This window comes from Sciurus vulgaris (assembly GCF_902686455.1).
Source record: "Sciurus vulgaris genome assembly, chromosome: 8".
Lineage (NCBI taxonomy): Eukaryota > Metazoa > Chordata > Mammalia > Rodentia > Sciuridae > Sciurus > Sciurus vulgaris.
This window is the reverse complement of record NC_136468.1, coordinates 12,632,681-12,648,408: the sequence shown is the minus strand read 5'-3', so window position 1 is coordinate 12,648,408 and position 15,728 is coordinate 12,632,681. Positions and strand designations below refer to the sequence as shown.

Here is a 15,728-nt window from a genome sequence, read left to right as displayed (position 1 = left end):
TACAAATTAAAATCATAGTTATGTTTGTACAGAAAAAAAAAAAAAAAAAACAGGGTTTGGTACTATCTGTGATTTCAGGTATTTCCCTGGGGATCCTGGAATGTATTGGGAGGGTGGATAAGGCAGGACTATTATGTTGTCAATTATATTCCAGTCATTGTGCTAATTTTTGAGAAAGGAAACACAAGAAAATGTATAACAGGGAACTTCTACAAGGTACCAGTCCCAAGAAGTTCATGCAACTTTTGCCAAGTAACAATAATACAGCTAATATTTACTGAAGGGCCTTCATTTCTTAAAACTCAGAAGTCATTATATAGCCCCTATTTGCCGGCGGAATGAGGTCTAAGGGATCTAGTGGTTTGTCACAGGAGCACGGCTAATTGGGCGTCCTGCAGGCATCTCAGACCACCCCCCACGTCCCAGACTCCACCGCACACCAGCAGAGACTGCAGGTGCAGTCCCAACCCTCTCTAGCCCCTTCCCCCTCTTCTCCCGGGGCACTCAGCTCCGTGCAGACGCGAAATCTCTCGCCACTCGCCCCACTGGGGCCCTGGAAGGTCTCTCCACCGAGGCTGCGCGGGCGCGCGGTGGGCGGGGCGAAGGGCGGGCCTGGAAGCAAAGCGGGCGGAGCTCCGGGTCACCCGGCAAGGGTGTTCGCGCGCAGCCTTCGCTCCTGCAGCGGCCGGCCTCGCTTCCGTCTCCTCCCGGCAGCATGGGGCCCCTCCCGCGCACCCTGGAGCTCTTCTACGATGTCCTGTCCCCGTACTCCTGGCTGTGCTTCGAGGTGACAGTGGGGGAGCCTGAAGGGCGAGGGCACAGGGTGGCCGAGCGCCGAGCAGTGAGGCAGAGGCCTGCAGAAATTCCTGGAGCTGCCATGGAGTTAGGACAGAGAGCATTCCGGGGTTAGGACGGGGAGCGTACCGGAATGAAGTTTACTGTGTGCTTTAAAACCGGATAGAGTCGGAGTCCTTATTTCCAAGTAGAGCCCTAATTTCCTAATATAGTACGGTTGCTTTCCACAATAGTGAGAAGGAACAGGAGCAACTCCAAACAAACAAACAACGCCAAGGCCACCTCTTGCTCTGATGTCAGCTTGGGGTCAGGGTGCACAATAGGATGGAAACCATCCACAGGAGCAAAGATCCTGGAATCGTTTCTAGGACGAAAGAGTATTTTGACATTATCACCAAATAATTTCGTGTCCTTGTCACCCATGCTGTGCACGTAGAGCTTCTGACTAATTGGTTACCCTGAGACATACCATCCCTTTCCTTCAGCGTGTAACTTTTTCTGTGATCCACATTGGCTCTCCTCCCCTGTGCCAGTAGGTCCTGTGCAGGTATCAGAAGATCTGGAACGTCAAGCTACAATTGCAGCCCACTCTCATTGCAGGAATCATGAAAGATAGCGGTAGGAGGGAGAAGCATTTGGGGTGGGTGGGTGGGTGTTGCAGGAGGGCTGATCTCAGTTGTCTGGAGGAGCTGTCCTCATCTGGGTCTTTCTATTGGCACCTGCAGCTAGTAGTTTACCCTCTGCCCTTCACCGGGAGGGAAACTCCAAGCCTGGGACTCTGAGGTCTTTTCTCAGCATGTACAATTCTCCATACCAGGAAACAAGCCCCCAGCTCTGCTTCCTCGCAAAGGACAATACTTGAAAAGTGAACTCAGTCTCCTGAAACACCATTTCCAGGTTCCCATCAAATTCCCCAAGGATTTCTTCTCTGTGATTATTGACAAAGGTGAAGAGAACAGAATGCATGTGGGGAATCAAGTGGAGAGCAGAGCAGCTAGAAATCAAAGGGCCAGGAAGGAGGGACTCAGCAGACTAAGGGAAGCTACAGGATCAGAGCAGGGTGAGCTGAAAGCCATGGGGACTTCAAAGAGAGACTGAACAGGGCATATTGGTCAGAGAAACTTGGTATAGGGCTCCAGGTGGTAGAGCCTTAGGGACAGCACAAGAGCTGGTCCTCCACCCTGCCTCTGAATGTCTCTGCCCACAGGAAGTCTATCTGCCATGCGATTCCTCACGGCTGTAAACATGGAGACCCCAGAGATGCTGGAGAAAGTGTCTAGGGAGCTATGGATGCGAGTCTGGTCACGGGTGAGGGCAGGAATCTGGGAATTCACTGGGGGGTGGAGGAACCCTGGATGATATGACCCTTTCCAGATCCATTTCCCAAGTCCTGATACTGCCCTCCCCTATTGTCATACCCCTCTCCTGCCATACTGCTTCCTGCTGAGCACTCTCTTCTTCCCAGGATGAAGATATTTCAGAGCCCCAGAGCATCCTGGCTGTGAGTGCCCTGGCTCCGTCCCCAGTGCCATCACAGGGAACCTGAGAACAGCCTGGCACTTGGGAGTGCAGAACACTGGTTTTCATGCTGCGTGGGAAAGGCCCTAGTGGTCTGGGGAGAAAGAACGTTTGTGTCTAAGGGAACAAATCACCAAAAAGCTGGAACTAGGAGGATTCTCAAAAGAATGTCTCAGAGGCTGGGGGTATAGCTCAGTGGTAGAATGTGTGCTTAGCATGCTTGAGGCCCTGGGTTCAATCTGCACCAAAACAAAAGTCTCATGGTTGTAAGAGGAAATGCAAAATGGGCAGCCATGGATAGAATGTATGTGATGAAAGAAGTCAGTGGGAGAGAGAGGAGCAGTGTTAGAACTCCAGATGGAGATAGATGGAGTATTCACAAGTCTCCAGAGACCCCAGCACATGCAGAGTAGAAAGCAGGAGACTTAAAAGACATAAAAGGGACACTGAGTGAAGAGCTCAAAGCATCATGCCAGACAGATACAGGGGCCTTAAAGTAAAACGTTCTTTAGGATTAAGTCAGGAAATTCAGAACAGTATTTTTCCTCCAGCTTACAGAAGATAGAAGAAGCATACTCATACTTAATGTATGAAATGGTGAATCATACCAGTTAAATGTAACAAAGATCAGTCAGTACATCTGCTGGTGTCTTTCTTTAATCCTCTAAAGTAGATGCATATTTTTAACCTGCTTTTTTACTTAGCAATCATTTTCTGCTCCAACCTTAACTTTTTGAGGGGCTGTCATTTGCTTCTAGCATTCTACCTTCTGGCCGTATTTTTGTTTACTTATTCATTCTCTGTTGTCGAACACGTATTTGGTCCGGGACACATTCTCTTATTTAACCTGTCAAAGACAATGAGTCCTTAGCATGGACTTCATGAAGTCAGGTTGCAGTGCTTCTCAGCCTGGGCAGTACATGAATAACATCTGGAACAACTGAGTGCCACCCCACTCCTGGAAATTCCAATAGAGATGGCGGGGGTGGCGGATAAATTGTACATTAGGATTTTTTTTAAAACTCCCAGATTTTAATGTGCAGCTCAGGGTGGAGAACAATTGATCCTAAACTTTAACAACCACCCTTGAACTGAAATCTTTATCATTCTCTTGAAACCAGCTATGTGGCTGTAGCCATGACCTTATTCCAGAATCCTCCGAAGTTCCATGGAAATTACAATCCAGCCACTGATTTAGAAAAGCATGAGAGCTGGGGGTATAGCTCAGTGGTACAGCACTTGCCTAGCATGCTCCAGGCCCAGGCTTCCACCCCCAGCACAGTAAAACAAACAACGAAGAAACAGCATGAGATATCCAGGAAGTCCAAGAAAGAGGAAGAAAGCACTTTGAACTTAAATTCTAAGGACTTGGAATCTAGTGTTGCTGCCCACAAATTCTACCTCTGAGCTAATAATCTACAGCTCATTCCTGAAGGGAAGAGGTAGGGCTAACAGGTTTCTAAGATGCTCTCTAACATTTAAATTCTGTGACTGTGCTCCCTGCTCTTTTCACTCTCCCAAGATTTTAGAGAAACAAGAGTTTCTTTTGACAAGCATTGATCACCACTCATGGGTGGGTCAAGGCATTGCCAGGAAAGCTGGGGGCAGTAAAAGAAAAGACCAGAATATTCTCCTGAGCTCCACCTCCACAGTGCAGACACAGTTGTATTTCCTCACGTCCCCTCAGGCTGCAGAGAAGGCAGGTCTGTCTGCAGAGCAAGCCCAAGGCCTTCTGGGGATGATCTCCACAGCAGAGGTGAAGAAGAGGCTCATGGAGGTCACAGAGGTGGCCTGTAAATATGGGGTGAGTGACTGTGTGTGTTCCCAGGCCCCATCCTGAAGGTAGAGCCTTAGAGTCTCTGGGCATGGGGCTATGAGCCCTCCTCAGCTCTCCCAGGCAACCCTCTTTTCCCTTCCTCTTCCTGAGCCCAAGAAAGTTGGGGAAGGAGCATGTTAAGAGAAATTCAAAGCCTGTGTGCTGTAGAAGCAGAGAAGGTGCCTGGGGTCGTGCAGCCTCTTATCAAACATCTCTTTGGTGACTTTGCTTCTATGATCCCCAATAAGTGTTACTGTAGCCTTCAGCCCCAGCCAATAAACACCTGCTCCGCACCTTGCCCCCTGCGCTATTAACTGCCTTCTCCAGGCCTTTGGACTGCCTGTCACCGTGGCCCATGTGGATGGCCAAACTCACATGCTGTTTGGCTCTGACCGAATGGAGTTGCTGGCATACCTGCTGGGTAAGTTCAAGTTCCCACTCTCAACTGCCTTCTATCCCAGCCCCACTTCAGTTATATCAGTTGACCAGATGGAAGGATTCAGAGCAAAAAATATTCTCCGCACTTCCAGTAAGTAAGCCTTGGAGAATCAGTGCTGCTCAGGGTCAAATGGGGCGGGAGGAGCCATCCTCCCCACAGGAGAGATGCAAGCCTTCTGGCTTCCTGGAAAACCCCTGTGGGACAACCTCTTCTGCCAATACACCTGAGAACAGCATGTAGAATTCTGTGACTTTCTTCATGCAGGAGAGAAGTGGATGGGCCCTGTGCCTCCAGCCCTGAATGCCAGACTTTAAGATGGTCCTGCGGGCTCTTGGTATCAACAAGCAGCCCATCTGTCTAACCCTACTCATTGGAGTACTGGACTTGGATTTCTCTCTGATAGGGGTGTTCTCTGTGGCCCCAGGGTCTTTCTCTTTTCCTGTCCCCAGGGATGATAGGGAAGGAGCCTCTCCTTAGCTGTGGCTACCTTTACTTCTGTTCCTCATTAGTGCCTTATGGAAGCCCAAAATTCTGCTGTCCCACAAAATAAAACCAATGCCAACAGGCAAAACCTTTCTAGGACTGAGTCTGCCTGGTGGTGTTGCCATACCCTCAATCCTGCATCATGTCCTTCTGCAGTAGGAGTGAAGCACGAAGAGCCCCTTCAGGACTCAGAACCACAACCCACCCTGCCTGCTATCCCTCTGTGAGGCAGACATGGGGAAATAATTCCCGCTTTCCTTACTCAGACACGTACTCGTCTCTTTCTGGGACAAAGGACTAAGGCACATGAACTTTGTAACTAACCAGTTTGCCCAGATATGGAGTAGATCAATAAGTGCCCATCAATGAAAAAAGAAAATGTGATATACATATACAATAGAATGGTATTCAGCCTTAACATAGAAAGAAGGACTGGGGATATAGCTCACCTGGCAGAGTGCTTGCCTTGCAAGCACAAGGCCCTGGGTTCAAATCCCCAGCACCACCAAAAAAAAAAAAAAAAAAATAGAAATTCCATGTGTGACAACACAGGAAAGCCAAATACATCATACTGATTCCAGTGAGCCAGGCACAGGAAGGCAAATATGCACAATCTCACTTCCATGTAAAATCTCAAAAGGTCAAACCTGACATAAGTAAAGTAGAACCGTAGTTACCAGAGACTGCAGTCAAAGGGTGGGAGTTGGAAACTGTTGTCTACAGGGTACAGTTTTTCACAATCAGTTGCTCATCATGGTGCCTGTATTTAATAATAATACATTGTCTATTTCCAAATTGCTAAAGGAAGATATATATTATTCTCACTACATAAAAATGACAAGTAAGGGCATGGGTATGTTAATAGACTCCATGTAATCATTCCACAATGTATATGTTTATTAAAAACATCACACTTTACCCTATAAATACAATTATTTGCAAGATAAAGATATTAAAATATTACATAAGTACTGTTAGAAAAAAAAAGATGTAATGAAATTATGATTTTGTGATGTTCCATGTTTTGCCCTGTCCCCACAGTGCTGTGCACACAGGCCAGCACTTCAGGGGCTTGCAAATGGCTTTGCTCTTGCAATCACTGTCTTGAAATTCTTCATAATTTTTAATATGCAGCCCTGCATTTTCATTTTGCACTGGGCCCCACATTCTGTGGCTGTAGCTGATCCTGTAAGCACGTAATACCTGCTGAGAAAGCACTTCCCGAGTAAACAGAGCAAAGAGGGAAGAGAGGGAGAGAAGAGGAAAGATGGAGGCAGCAAGGAGGAGGAGACCGCAAGGTCACAGGAGAGGAGAATGAAGTTACAAAGTAGAAAAGTCAAATGGAGATTGCAGGACGTGACACCTCTGGGAAGGCAGGGCAGTTAAGTGAGAGTGGGAGTCTGGGTGCAAGGTAAGAGTTTGGGACCCATTACCCATCATCTTCCTTCTCGAAGGAGTTGCACCCCTTTTTCCAACAGCCATTCCCACATAGAAGCAGAGAAAGGTGGCTAGAAGGCAGCAGAGGCTGGGAGGCCAACTGGACCACTGCTGACTTGTCCCATCTCCTTGATTCCAGCCAAGGAAGTCCCTTTAATGCCTGGGCGAAAGTAAAACCTTGGCTTGAATCAGACCCACACCTTTCGAATTTTTAATTTTTTAGGTATCATAAATTTATTATAAATGGCATGGAAAGCATTTTCTTGGTAAGAGACTAGAGAACTGCAGTGGAAGGGGCAGCTAGCTTCACGTGCTGCCATTTGAATAGTGATTTTTTTCTACTCTTATGGTTTGGATGTGAGGTGTCCCCCAAAAGCTCACATGTGAGACAATGCAAGAAGGCTCAGAAGAGAAATGATTGGGTTGTGAGGGTCTTAACCCAATCAGTGACTTAATCCCCTGATAGGGATTAACTGAGTGGCCACCCAAGTGGCAGGTGTGGCTGGAGGAGGTGGGAATTAGGGGTGTGGCTTCAGGGTATATATTTTGTACCTGGAGAGTGGAGTCTCTCTCTGCTTCTTGATTGCCATGTGAGCTGCTTCCTCCCACACTCTTCCACCATGATGTTCTGCCTCACCTCAAGCCCTGAGGAATGGAGCCTGTCTTCTATGGACTAAGACCTCTGAAACTGTGAGCCCCCAAATAAACTCTTCTTCCTCTACAGCTGTTCTGGTTGGGTCTTTCAGTCACAGCCACGAATAAGAAATTTTTATTTATTTCAGTTAGGTGCAGTGGCACATGCTTGCAATCCCAGCAACTCGGGAGGTTAAGGTTGGATGATTGCAAGTTCAAGGACAGTCTCAGCAACTTAGGGAGACTTTGTCTCAAAAAATAAAAAGGACCAGGGATATATAGCACAGTGGTAGAATACTCCAGACTCAATCCCCCCAATACAAAAATCTATATCTTTTTCAATATTTATTTGTTGAACCTCAGTTTAAATAAATCACTAATGTGTAAATCTGTCTTTAATCATTATTTAATGCTTTCCCAGATTACTACCTCTAAAGAAATAATTCTAACTGCTTTTTACAACTAAGCCCATGTTCAAGAGTGTGGCTGGCTTTAGCTTGTGCCAGAATGGAAAGATTTGAAAAGGGTATGTGGAGCAGGCAGGGAAAGCAATTGAGGGAAAACCAAGGGATCAGAAGATCATGACTCATTAAATCAGTAAGTATTCACTAATTACCAATAAAAGATACGATGAGTTTTTATTCCCTGCCCCACGCCTATTGCTGAGCCAGGCACAAAAGGGGTGTGGACAAACCCCGCTTTCCTCCCTGGCGCTCTCGGATCCCCCGCCTGCCCACCACTCAGTGTCCTCTCTGAACCCCAGCAGCACCTGGTCACTTGGAACCTTGTCTTACAGTAGTTGTATAGGCATCTTTTCTCTCTGGACTGTAGCTCCCAGTGAGTGAGACTCCTCTCTGAACCGTCTCTTGAATGCACCTTAGAATGTCCACATCGCCAGTGCAGGATAAAAATTTGTTGACCCTAAATTTGATAACTCCTTCCCTCAGAGCTTGAGGAAGCAGAGTCCCAGCAACAGGAGTGAGTGTAGCCAGCTACACCTTCTTTGGACAGTAATTTGGCCATACCTATCAAAAGCCTCACTTTGAGGAAATGTTTCTTACATACACGTGTGAATAACGACACATGGAGAAAGCTATTAATTGCAAAATTCTGAAAACAATCTAAATGGTTATCAGTTGGAAAATCATTAAACTAATTAACAATTGTTTCCTAAAATACAATAAAATAAAAGACATATTTTATAATATAAAAATGCATTTCAAAAGATGGAAAAAATAGTATTTGCCTATGGAATTGACTGTGAAGGGATATGAGAAAACTTTCCGGGCAATAGTAATGTTTCACATTTTAATTGGAGTTGAGGTCACACAAGCATATGCCTTTCTCAAAACTTGGGGAATGGGAGACTTAATATCTGTATGCTTTGTTCTATGCAAATGTTACTTCAAAGGAAAAAAATTACCTGAAAGCAAATATTGAACTCCATTTTTGTGCATGCTGAAGTATTTAGGCAGAAGTGTGCTGATGTTTACAGACTTCTTTGAAATGTACCAAAGATTAAGATACATTGATGGATGGACAAAGGAATAGATAGAAGGACAGATTCATAATAAAGCAAGTGTATATAATGTTAATTGCAAAATCTAGCTGGTGGGTACACTACAAAATTCAAAATTCTTTTATATGTGTGTGTGTGTGTGTGTGTGTGTGTATATATATATATATATATATATTTTTTTTTTTTCCTCCCAATACCAGGAATTGAAACCAGGGACACTCAACCCCTGAGCCCACATCCCCAGCCCTTCTTTTTATTTTGAGACAGGGTCTTGCTAAGTTGCTTAGGGCCTTGCTAAGTTGCCAAGGCTGGCTTTGAACTTGGGATCCTCCTGCTTCGACCCCCACCCCACCCCAGCTCCTGGGATTACAGGTGTGTGCCACCATGTCTGACTATGTATTATGTTTGTGTATTTGTGGTCTCTGTGTTGGGGTAATGTGAACACAGTTATCCAGAAAACACCAGGAAACTGCCTCTGGGGAAGGGATCCAAGAGACCAGTTTGGCACTACAAGGAGACTTGCTATTAAATTTTAATTATTAAATTTTATACCACAGCTATAAATTAATTTTAATTAAATAAAATAATTATATTTTAGTAATCTCTATCTTTGACTTTTATGTTCTTTAACATTTATTAATATCCACATGATACTTTCTCAGATACTGTCTTTAATCATTATTTAATTCTTTCATATGGTGTTTTGTCTCTCTACCCACATCACAAAACCCTGAAGATCCAGATCAAATATCACCTCTCCTGGGTAGGTACCCTTAGAGGTTAGCACCAGATTTTATGCAATGTTAACAAATACTCCGCGTCTCCACATAACATAGGTCCCAGTCACAGGATGGTGCCCCCCCCCTGCTGGTCCCACACAGATGTGCCCTTTATATTCAAATCACAAAATTCCACAAAACTACAGCTCGCCAAGGTGAGGAAAACAAATAGGGAGGGGATGGTAAACTGCGGCTTAACTTCCTCCATTTACAGATTAGAAACTGAAGCTCAGAGAGGTTATGTAACTGAAGCAAGGGCACACAACTACCCTGATGCCGCCTGCTTGCTGGTGTTTTTCGGGAGCATGCGTGTGGGACTTTTGCCACCATCTGCAGGCATTTTGTTGTTGCTGCTCAGCAACTACCACGCTCCTCTCTCAAGTTTCAGGAAAGCTTTTGGTGGCCTCCTGCTGAACACCTGAGCTGAGGCGACTGAGGCGACTGGCCGATCGCCATTGTTTGTGCTCCCTTTTCTCTTAGGGAGCATTGTGCCATACTAAAACTGGTGGTGAGGCTGCTGGCACAGAGTTTTCCTCCGGTATTGGAGGATTTATGGCTTCTTTGGAAGAAATAAGGTGATTGCAGAGCACAAAGCCTGTCTAAATTAAAAAGGTCACGGCTCCAAATTTGATTCTGACTAGATAAATCATGCATTTTCTCTGGTTTCCTCTTCTGTAGCATGAAAATGATAATCAGACTTACCCCTCATGATTATTATTAAGGATCAAATTGATACAGCCGTTTACCGGTGACGAGTTCTGCTCCTTCTAATGTTGAAGATTGAACACTAGAGAAGCATGCCAAGGCAAGCATGTTAAGCAGGTTTTATTTAAAGCTAATGATACAGACTTCTCCCCTCCCCGCAGGAAGAAGGGGGCCATGGCTGATGTTCTGAAGTCCCAAGAAGTGAGCGCACCCTACATCTTTTATAGGTTAAATTCTCTTTTGTTCTCCAGTTCTCTCCCCCCTTATCTCTCCTTCCTGCCTACATGACTAGGCCCAGTTTTGCATTAAGTGAGAACATGGGCAGGGGGAGGGCCAAGGTGATTCAGGCAGGTAAGGGCCCAGAGGGCATTAATTAGCAGCTCCATGCTTGCAGTCCTTGATAAAGGCAGGTAAATTTGGTAATCAATGGGATCTGGAGCTCCTTGACATTCCATTCTTCCGGGAACAATCTCCAACTTCATTTCTTCGAATTGACCCGATCCCCTATTTCTACACTAACTACCTGTTCCCAATTCTGGCTTCAAAATGATACCCTGGGTGTGAGCCCAATCAATTTTTTTCTACACACCAATATCCTTTCAGAAGAAGCTAGCGGCATTGACATTGGGCCCTCTGGTCTTACGTAGATGATGAAAGGTTGGTATGATGATACAAAGCTGCAGTCTTAACTTCTGCTCCTGCCTCATGTGTCCATGACCTTCCTTTATCTTCTGATGGTCTTCTGTGCTGCCTGAAGAGCAGCATTCCATTATATGGCACGTGACAGTGGGGAAAACAGAAGGCATCACTCCTACGGGAAGGCCAGAGTGATACCCGGAAGGTCACAGGTATTTTCTTAAATCATCATTATGCAGGCAGCCACAAAAAGTGTTTGGAGGGGGACGATGCGGTGGCTAAGAGCCAGGGTTGTGGGTTCAAATCTTGACCCCCAACTCTGATTAGCTGCCCAGGTTCCTCGAGTTTTTGACCTCATCCATAAAATGGACATGATCACAGTGACTACCTAATGTACTTCAAGTTACTTAATTTATGTATTCAAGCACAGGGCGCAGCACACACCGTGCTGTACCACAGATCCAGATTCAGAAACAGGATCACAGGAATGCACAGTGGAGACAAGCAACCATTAAGACATCCAAATCTCACCAGAAGTCACAATCATCTCATTTCCTCCTCTGCTCCCCCTTCCTGGGTCCCCCAAGAGGAGGTGGGTGGGACGGGCGAGTAGGCAGAGAGGGGTGATTTAGCCTCTCACAGATTTGTCAAAGGCAGACAAGTAGAAAGTGGGATGATAGTTAAATCAAATCATGCATTTTTCTAAGATTCTAATGTAAGGCCCCCAAAAAGGAAACCCCAACTCTGTCCCATGGATCGACAGCAACCCCAATCAACTGCAGGAGGCGTCACTTGATGCAAACCGCAAGAGGTGTTTATTCCAGCGTGCTGGGACCCAACTCGTGACTCACGCAGGAGTCCAGGAGTCGAGTCCCGAGCAAAAATCTTGTAGGTTTATAAAGGCAGAGACCACACATCACATCGGGAGGGGTCGCACACGGAAGGGAAAAGGGGAACAAAGCTGCCGGGAAAATTCAAAGGGGGTCTGGGTTTGCTGATAACATACAACATGTTTCACAATGTTTTACAACAGGGTGTAGATTCTGGTGTCTTAACTGCCTGAATACTATCTTGCTCCAATTACTCTTTTACTCTCTGTTTGGGGCTGTTTCCTGGAACCGCTTTAAGGGCTTTGTTCCCGTCACTGGGAGGGAAACCTTAGGGAGTTGAGATAAAACAGACAGCTTAAAAAAATGTCCATTCTTTCACTTAGTTAATGAAAAACAAAACAAAACAAAACAAAAAAACAAACAAAAAAAAAAAGTAAAATCTTTGGGAAACTGGCCATATGTATTCAGAACAATAAAATGTTTCACATTGTTTGCCTCTCCATAACATATCTTAGAATCTGTTCTCCTCTTAGGGTTCATCAGTCAACCCAAAAAAGAAGGAAAAACTACCTGTAAGAAGATGTTGATTGCATTATCTTTAAACAGTTTTACTGAGAAACAATTCACCCTTTTCAAGTGTACAACTGAGTGGAGTTTTTTAAAGTACAGTCAGAGTTCTGTGAGCATCACCACTAATGCTAGAACATTTTTGTCATCCTACCAAAAAAAAACCCATTTAGCAATTACTCTCCAATCTTCCCTCCCCTACCCTAACTGAACAGTAAGCATGGCAAATGGTGGAAACAAAGTAACCACTCTCTTCCACTTCCCATGTCTGCTTTGTATAGAGACACCTCAGGTGCATACTGTCACCAGCTGGCTGCTCTTCCCTCTCTCCATCGTGATCTGAGACAAAGGAAATGACCACTGCCCATATGTACTACTGCACACACATTCCTTCTCCCTCTCTCTCTCTCTCTCCACTGCTGGGTTAAATACTGATGAGTGCCCAGGAAAGCTTGCAGTAAGAGAATGTGTATAAGGAATGTGACACCTGAGGAAATGGAGAGGGGGAGCTGACCATTTGCTTATCGCTTATCTTCTATCTTTAGGAGAGGATCCTGGCTGTGAAATGTGCACTCATAAAACGTCTGGGGAAGTCCACCTGCGCAGTGGGCATGCAGCCATCCTGTGCAGCCCCCCGGCTTGTAGGCACATGCAGCCCTCCGTTGCATCCCAGTGACTGCTGCTGAGGAGAAAGTTATAAAATGTCCAAAGCCTCTCTGTTGAGTCTTCCAAATGCTTTCTTTGGGATTGGAAAACAGTGGGCTGGGGCATTTGCAGCCCTGGGGTGAACACTCTACACATCCTCTGCTGCAGCAGCCTGGCTGGCCCCCCACAACTGTCCCTGGAGACTCTGGATTCTATTTGTGCCCCTTTGTGGCTGCTCCTTTTCCCCCCAGCTAACCGCAGAAGGATCAGAGCCCAGTCTCTGCGGCTCAGGGATATGGCAGGCTCCAGCCACTCTCCACCTCCCGACCCCTCCCTCACACACTTACTGCCCCACCCACAGCTGCGGAGTGGCTTCTGGAGCCACAGTGTCATGAGACCTCCAGCAAGGTGGCTTCTGATACAGGCACCAACTCCCCTGGGTTCACACCTACCCTGTGTCAGGAACACAGCTAGTTTCAGGGATTCAGAGATGACGGAAACGAGTAACTCTCCTTAGGAAACAGTGGAAGACAAACAGAAAAGTATATGACCAGAGAAAAGTCCGGATAAAGGAAGGAAGCAGTGTTGTGGATATACAGAGAGGCTCCAACGCAGGTATGCACCCTCCACGTGAATTTTGAAGAATCAAGAGTTAAGCAGGCCAAGAAACACACACACACACACACACACCTCTGACAGATCTGAGGGAAAGAGTCAGTCTGCAGAAATGGCAGCCAAAGCTGGACTCAACACTCCATGCCACACCATGGCTCGCTGAGTGCCAAGCCCGGTGTGATCTACAGAGGTGAAAGAAGCCACTGTCTCTGCTCCTGGTCAGAGAAACAGGAAGAAAATAAATTACCCAAATAAAAGCAAAGTGCCCAAGGCTGTGACTAATTTCCAATGCATCGAAAAGAGGAGAAAAAGGTTGATTCTACTTTGGGTCCTAAGTACAAAGATCACTGGGAGTGTGTGTGTGTGGGGGGGCTCTCATCAGGGCTTTGTCTGCATAGGTGGAGTAGAAATCAAGGTGGGGCAGGAGGAGGAGGTCGGCCTTGATGGGAGAGGCCAGGAGGAAGACTGGGCAGGACAAAGGATTGGGGCAGAAGAGAGGGTGGGGCCAGCGGACTCCGCCTCCTCCCCCAGCACTCCCCCACACCGGCCTGCTTCCTGTAGTCTGTGGAAACAGGTGAGCAGGAACTCCTGAGGCCCTTGGGGGGCGGGGCTGAGGGTCGTGGGATTGGGCTGGTGTGTCAGGAGGGCTCTGCTACGCAAACCTCAGGGAACGGCAGGCTGGTTTGGGGGTATGGGCTGCTTCAGGATTGTTACTGTGAGTCGGAGAAAAGGTTTCCCCTGCCCATTAACCTCACAGCCCCTGTTCTACTATCAGGAAATTGGAAACTCGTTTCGTGAGTTGGGGGGGGAGTGGTGTCCGGCAGATAAACGGGAGTGCTCAGGGCCTTTGTTCCCTACCAGGCCTTTGTAGGATCCTTTCTCACATAGTGTGTTCGGGTGGCTCTGCTGCGGCCTAGCGTACTTTCTCCCTTCTAGAGCATGGCTGACTGTGGGGATACTGGACGATAACCGGGACAGCCAGGGTAAGCGATGCACCCCTTCTCTCCCCAGCTGGGTCAGACTGAACGCCTCTAGCCGGGGAAGCAAAGGGTGGAGGTCCAACAGGAGCAATAACAGAGAAAGGGCAGGGCCTGCCCCATCACCTGGATTCCAGAGATGCCGGTGTGCAATGAGGCCACAGCACGGTGGCCCGCACTGGATTCTGATAGTTTTTAGCGAAGCTGGAAGGGAGACTACAGGGAAGGAGAGAGGACTGTGGGTAGAGCCATGACACAATCAATTGGGTGCTGGAAGTCTCCGGCTGGCTTCCTGGGACATTCACCTAGAGAATTATGGACTTGGGGTATCTGCAGGTCATTTATTTAAGACTGAAGAACCAGGAACCCAAAGGGGGAGTATATTTTGGTTACTTTGATACCTGGCACAGCCATAATCCCAATTTCTAGTTTACACACCATAGCTGTCTATCTCTTTGCAGGCATTCGGGGCAGGGCCATGGTGCCAAGCCAGTTGTGGGAAAGACTGGAGAAACCACTTCTCTCCCTGAGTTGTGCCTCCCTACTCCTGGGCCTGGCTTTACTGAGCATACGGCCAGACATAGCCCCTGTTGCTTATTTCTTTCTCATCTTGGCTGGCTTCTTCTTGTTTGCCTGCCTCCTGGCCTGTTTTCTGGAACGGGGGCTCCGATCAATGCCAACGGAGAGCCCAGAGGCCTCGAGCAGTGCACGGTGAGTGAGGGTGTGGGTGGATGACAGGAATACACACTGGGACCGTCCTTCTTCTATCCCTTTTGTCTCTTAGGTAGACCCGCTGCTTTCCTCTGTCACTGGAACTAGTGAGAGCAGGGGTCAAGAACCAGCAGAGGGTCTTTTGTGGATAGTGGAAAGGAAAAAAAAAAGGACTCCTTTCAGGAAGCCACTCATGACCCTATTTCTCCTCCCTCAGGGACAATGAAGCTTTTGAGGTGCCAACATATGAAGAGGCCGTGGTGGTGCTGGAATCAGAGGGCCGCCCCCAACAGCTGGAACAACCACCCCCTTACAGCACCGTTGTAATCCCCCCAGAACTTGATGGAGGACAGCCTAGCCAATCAGAGAGGCCCAGGACACACAGACTGCAAAGGCGAGTGGGCTCAGAGGGGGCTATGACCCCAGGAGGAAGCCCTGGAAGAGCTCTAATCAGCCTTCGGCTTCGGGGACCACGAGTCGTGTCCACTGCTCCTGATCTGCAGAGCTTGAGGGCAACCCCCAAAACGGAGCCTCTTACTCCACCCCCTGCCTATGATGTCTGCTTTGCTCATTCTGATGATGATGTTTTCTATGAAAACAACTGGACATTCCCCTAAGCAACT

The 15,728-nt window shown here is 47.1% G+C and overlaps 2 protein-coding genes across 7 annotated transcripts; both read left to right on the top strand.

Moving 5' to 3' along the window:
- Nucleotides 1-604: 604 nt before the first annotated feature.
- GSTK1 (glutathione S-transferase kappa 1) lies at nucleotides 605-6,091 on the top strand. 5 transcript variants are annotated; one of them, XM_079151485.1, is made up of 8 exons: nucleotides 617-787; nucleotides 1,332-1,413; nucleotides 1,613-1,855; nucleotides 2,003-2,103; nucleotides 2,261-2,296; nucleotides 4,001-4,117; nucleotides 4,457-4,550; nucleotides 4,833-6,084. In XM_079151485.1, exons 1-8 carry the CDS (start codon nucleotides 716-718, stop codon nucleotides 4,880-4,882), a joined length of 795 nt encoding a protein of 264 aa, XP_079007611.1. In that variant the 5' UTR covers nucleotides 617-715; the 3' UTR covers nucleotides 4,883-6,084. The 5 variants fall into 5 exon arrangements, with proteins under 5 accessions (XP_079007614.1, XP_079007611.1, XP_079007615.1 ...); XM_079151486.1 differs by having other exon boundaries at nucleotides 623-787; nucleotides 1,613-1,741; nucleotides 4,833-6,058; XM_079151487.1 differs by having other exon boundaries at nucleotides 648-787; nucleotides 1,329-1,413; nucleotides 4,833-6,091.
- A 7,778-nt stretch (nucleotides 6,092-13,869) lies between these two features.
- Nucleotides 13,870-15,722, top strand: TMEM139 (transmembrane protein 139; the record flags this gene model as incomplete). Of its 2 annotated transcripts, none has more annotated exons than XM_079151100.1 (4): nucleotides 13,870-13,991; nucleotides 14,354-14,400; nucleotides 14,856-15,105; nucleotides 15,323-15,722. In XM_079151100.1, the coding sequence occupies exons 3-4, from the start codon at nucleotides 14,873-14,875 to the stop codon at nucleotides 15,720-15,722; spliced, it is 633 nt and encodes a 210-aa protein (XP_079007226.1). In that variant the 5' UTR covers nucleotides 13,870-13,991; nucleotides 14,354-14,400; nucleotides 14,856-14,872. The 2 variants fall into 2 exon arrangements, with proteins under 2 accessions (XP_079007226.1, XP_079007227.1); XM_079151101.1 differs by having other exon boundaries at nucleotides 13,975-13,991; nucleotides 14,279-14,400.
- Nucleotides 15,723-15,728: the final 6 nt, after the last annotated feature.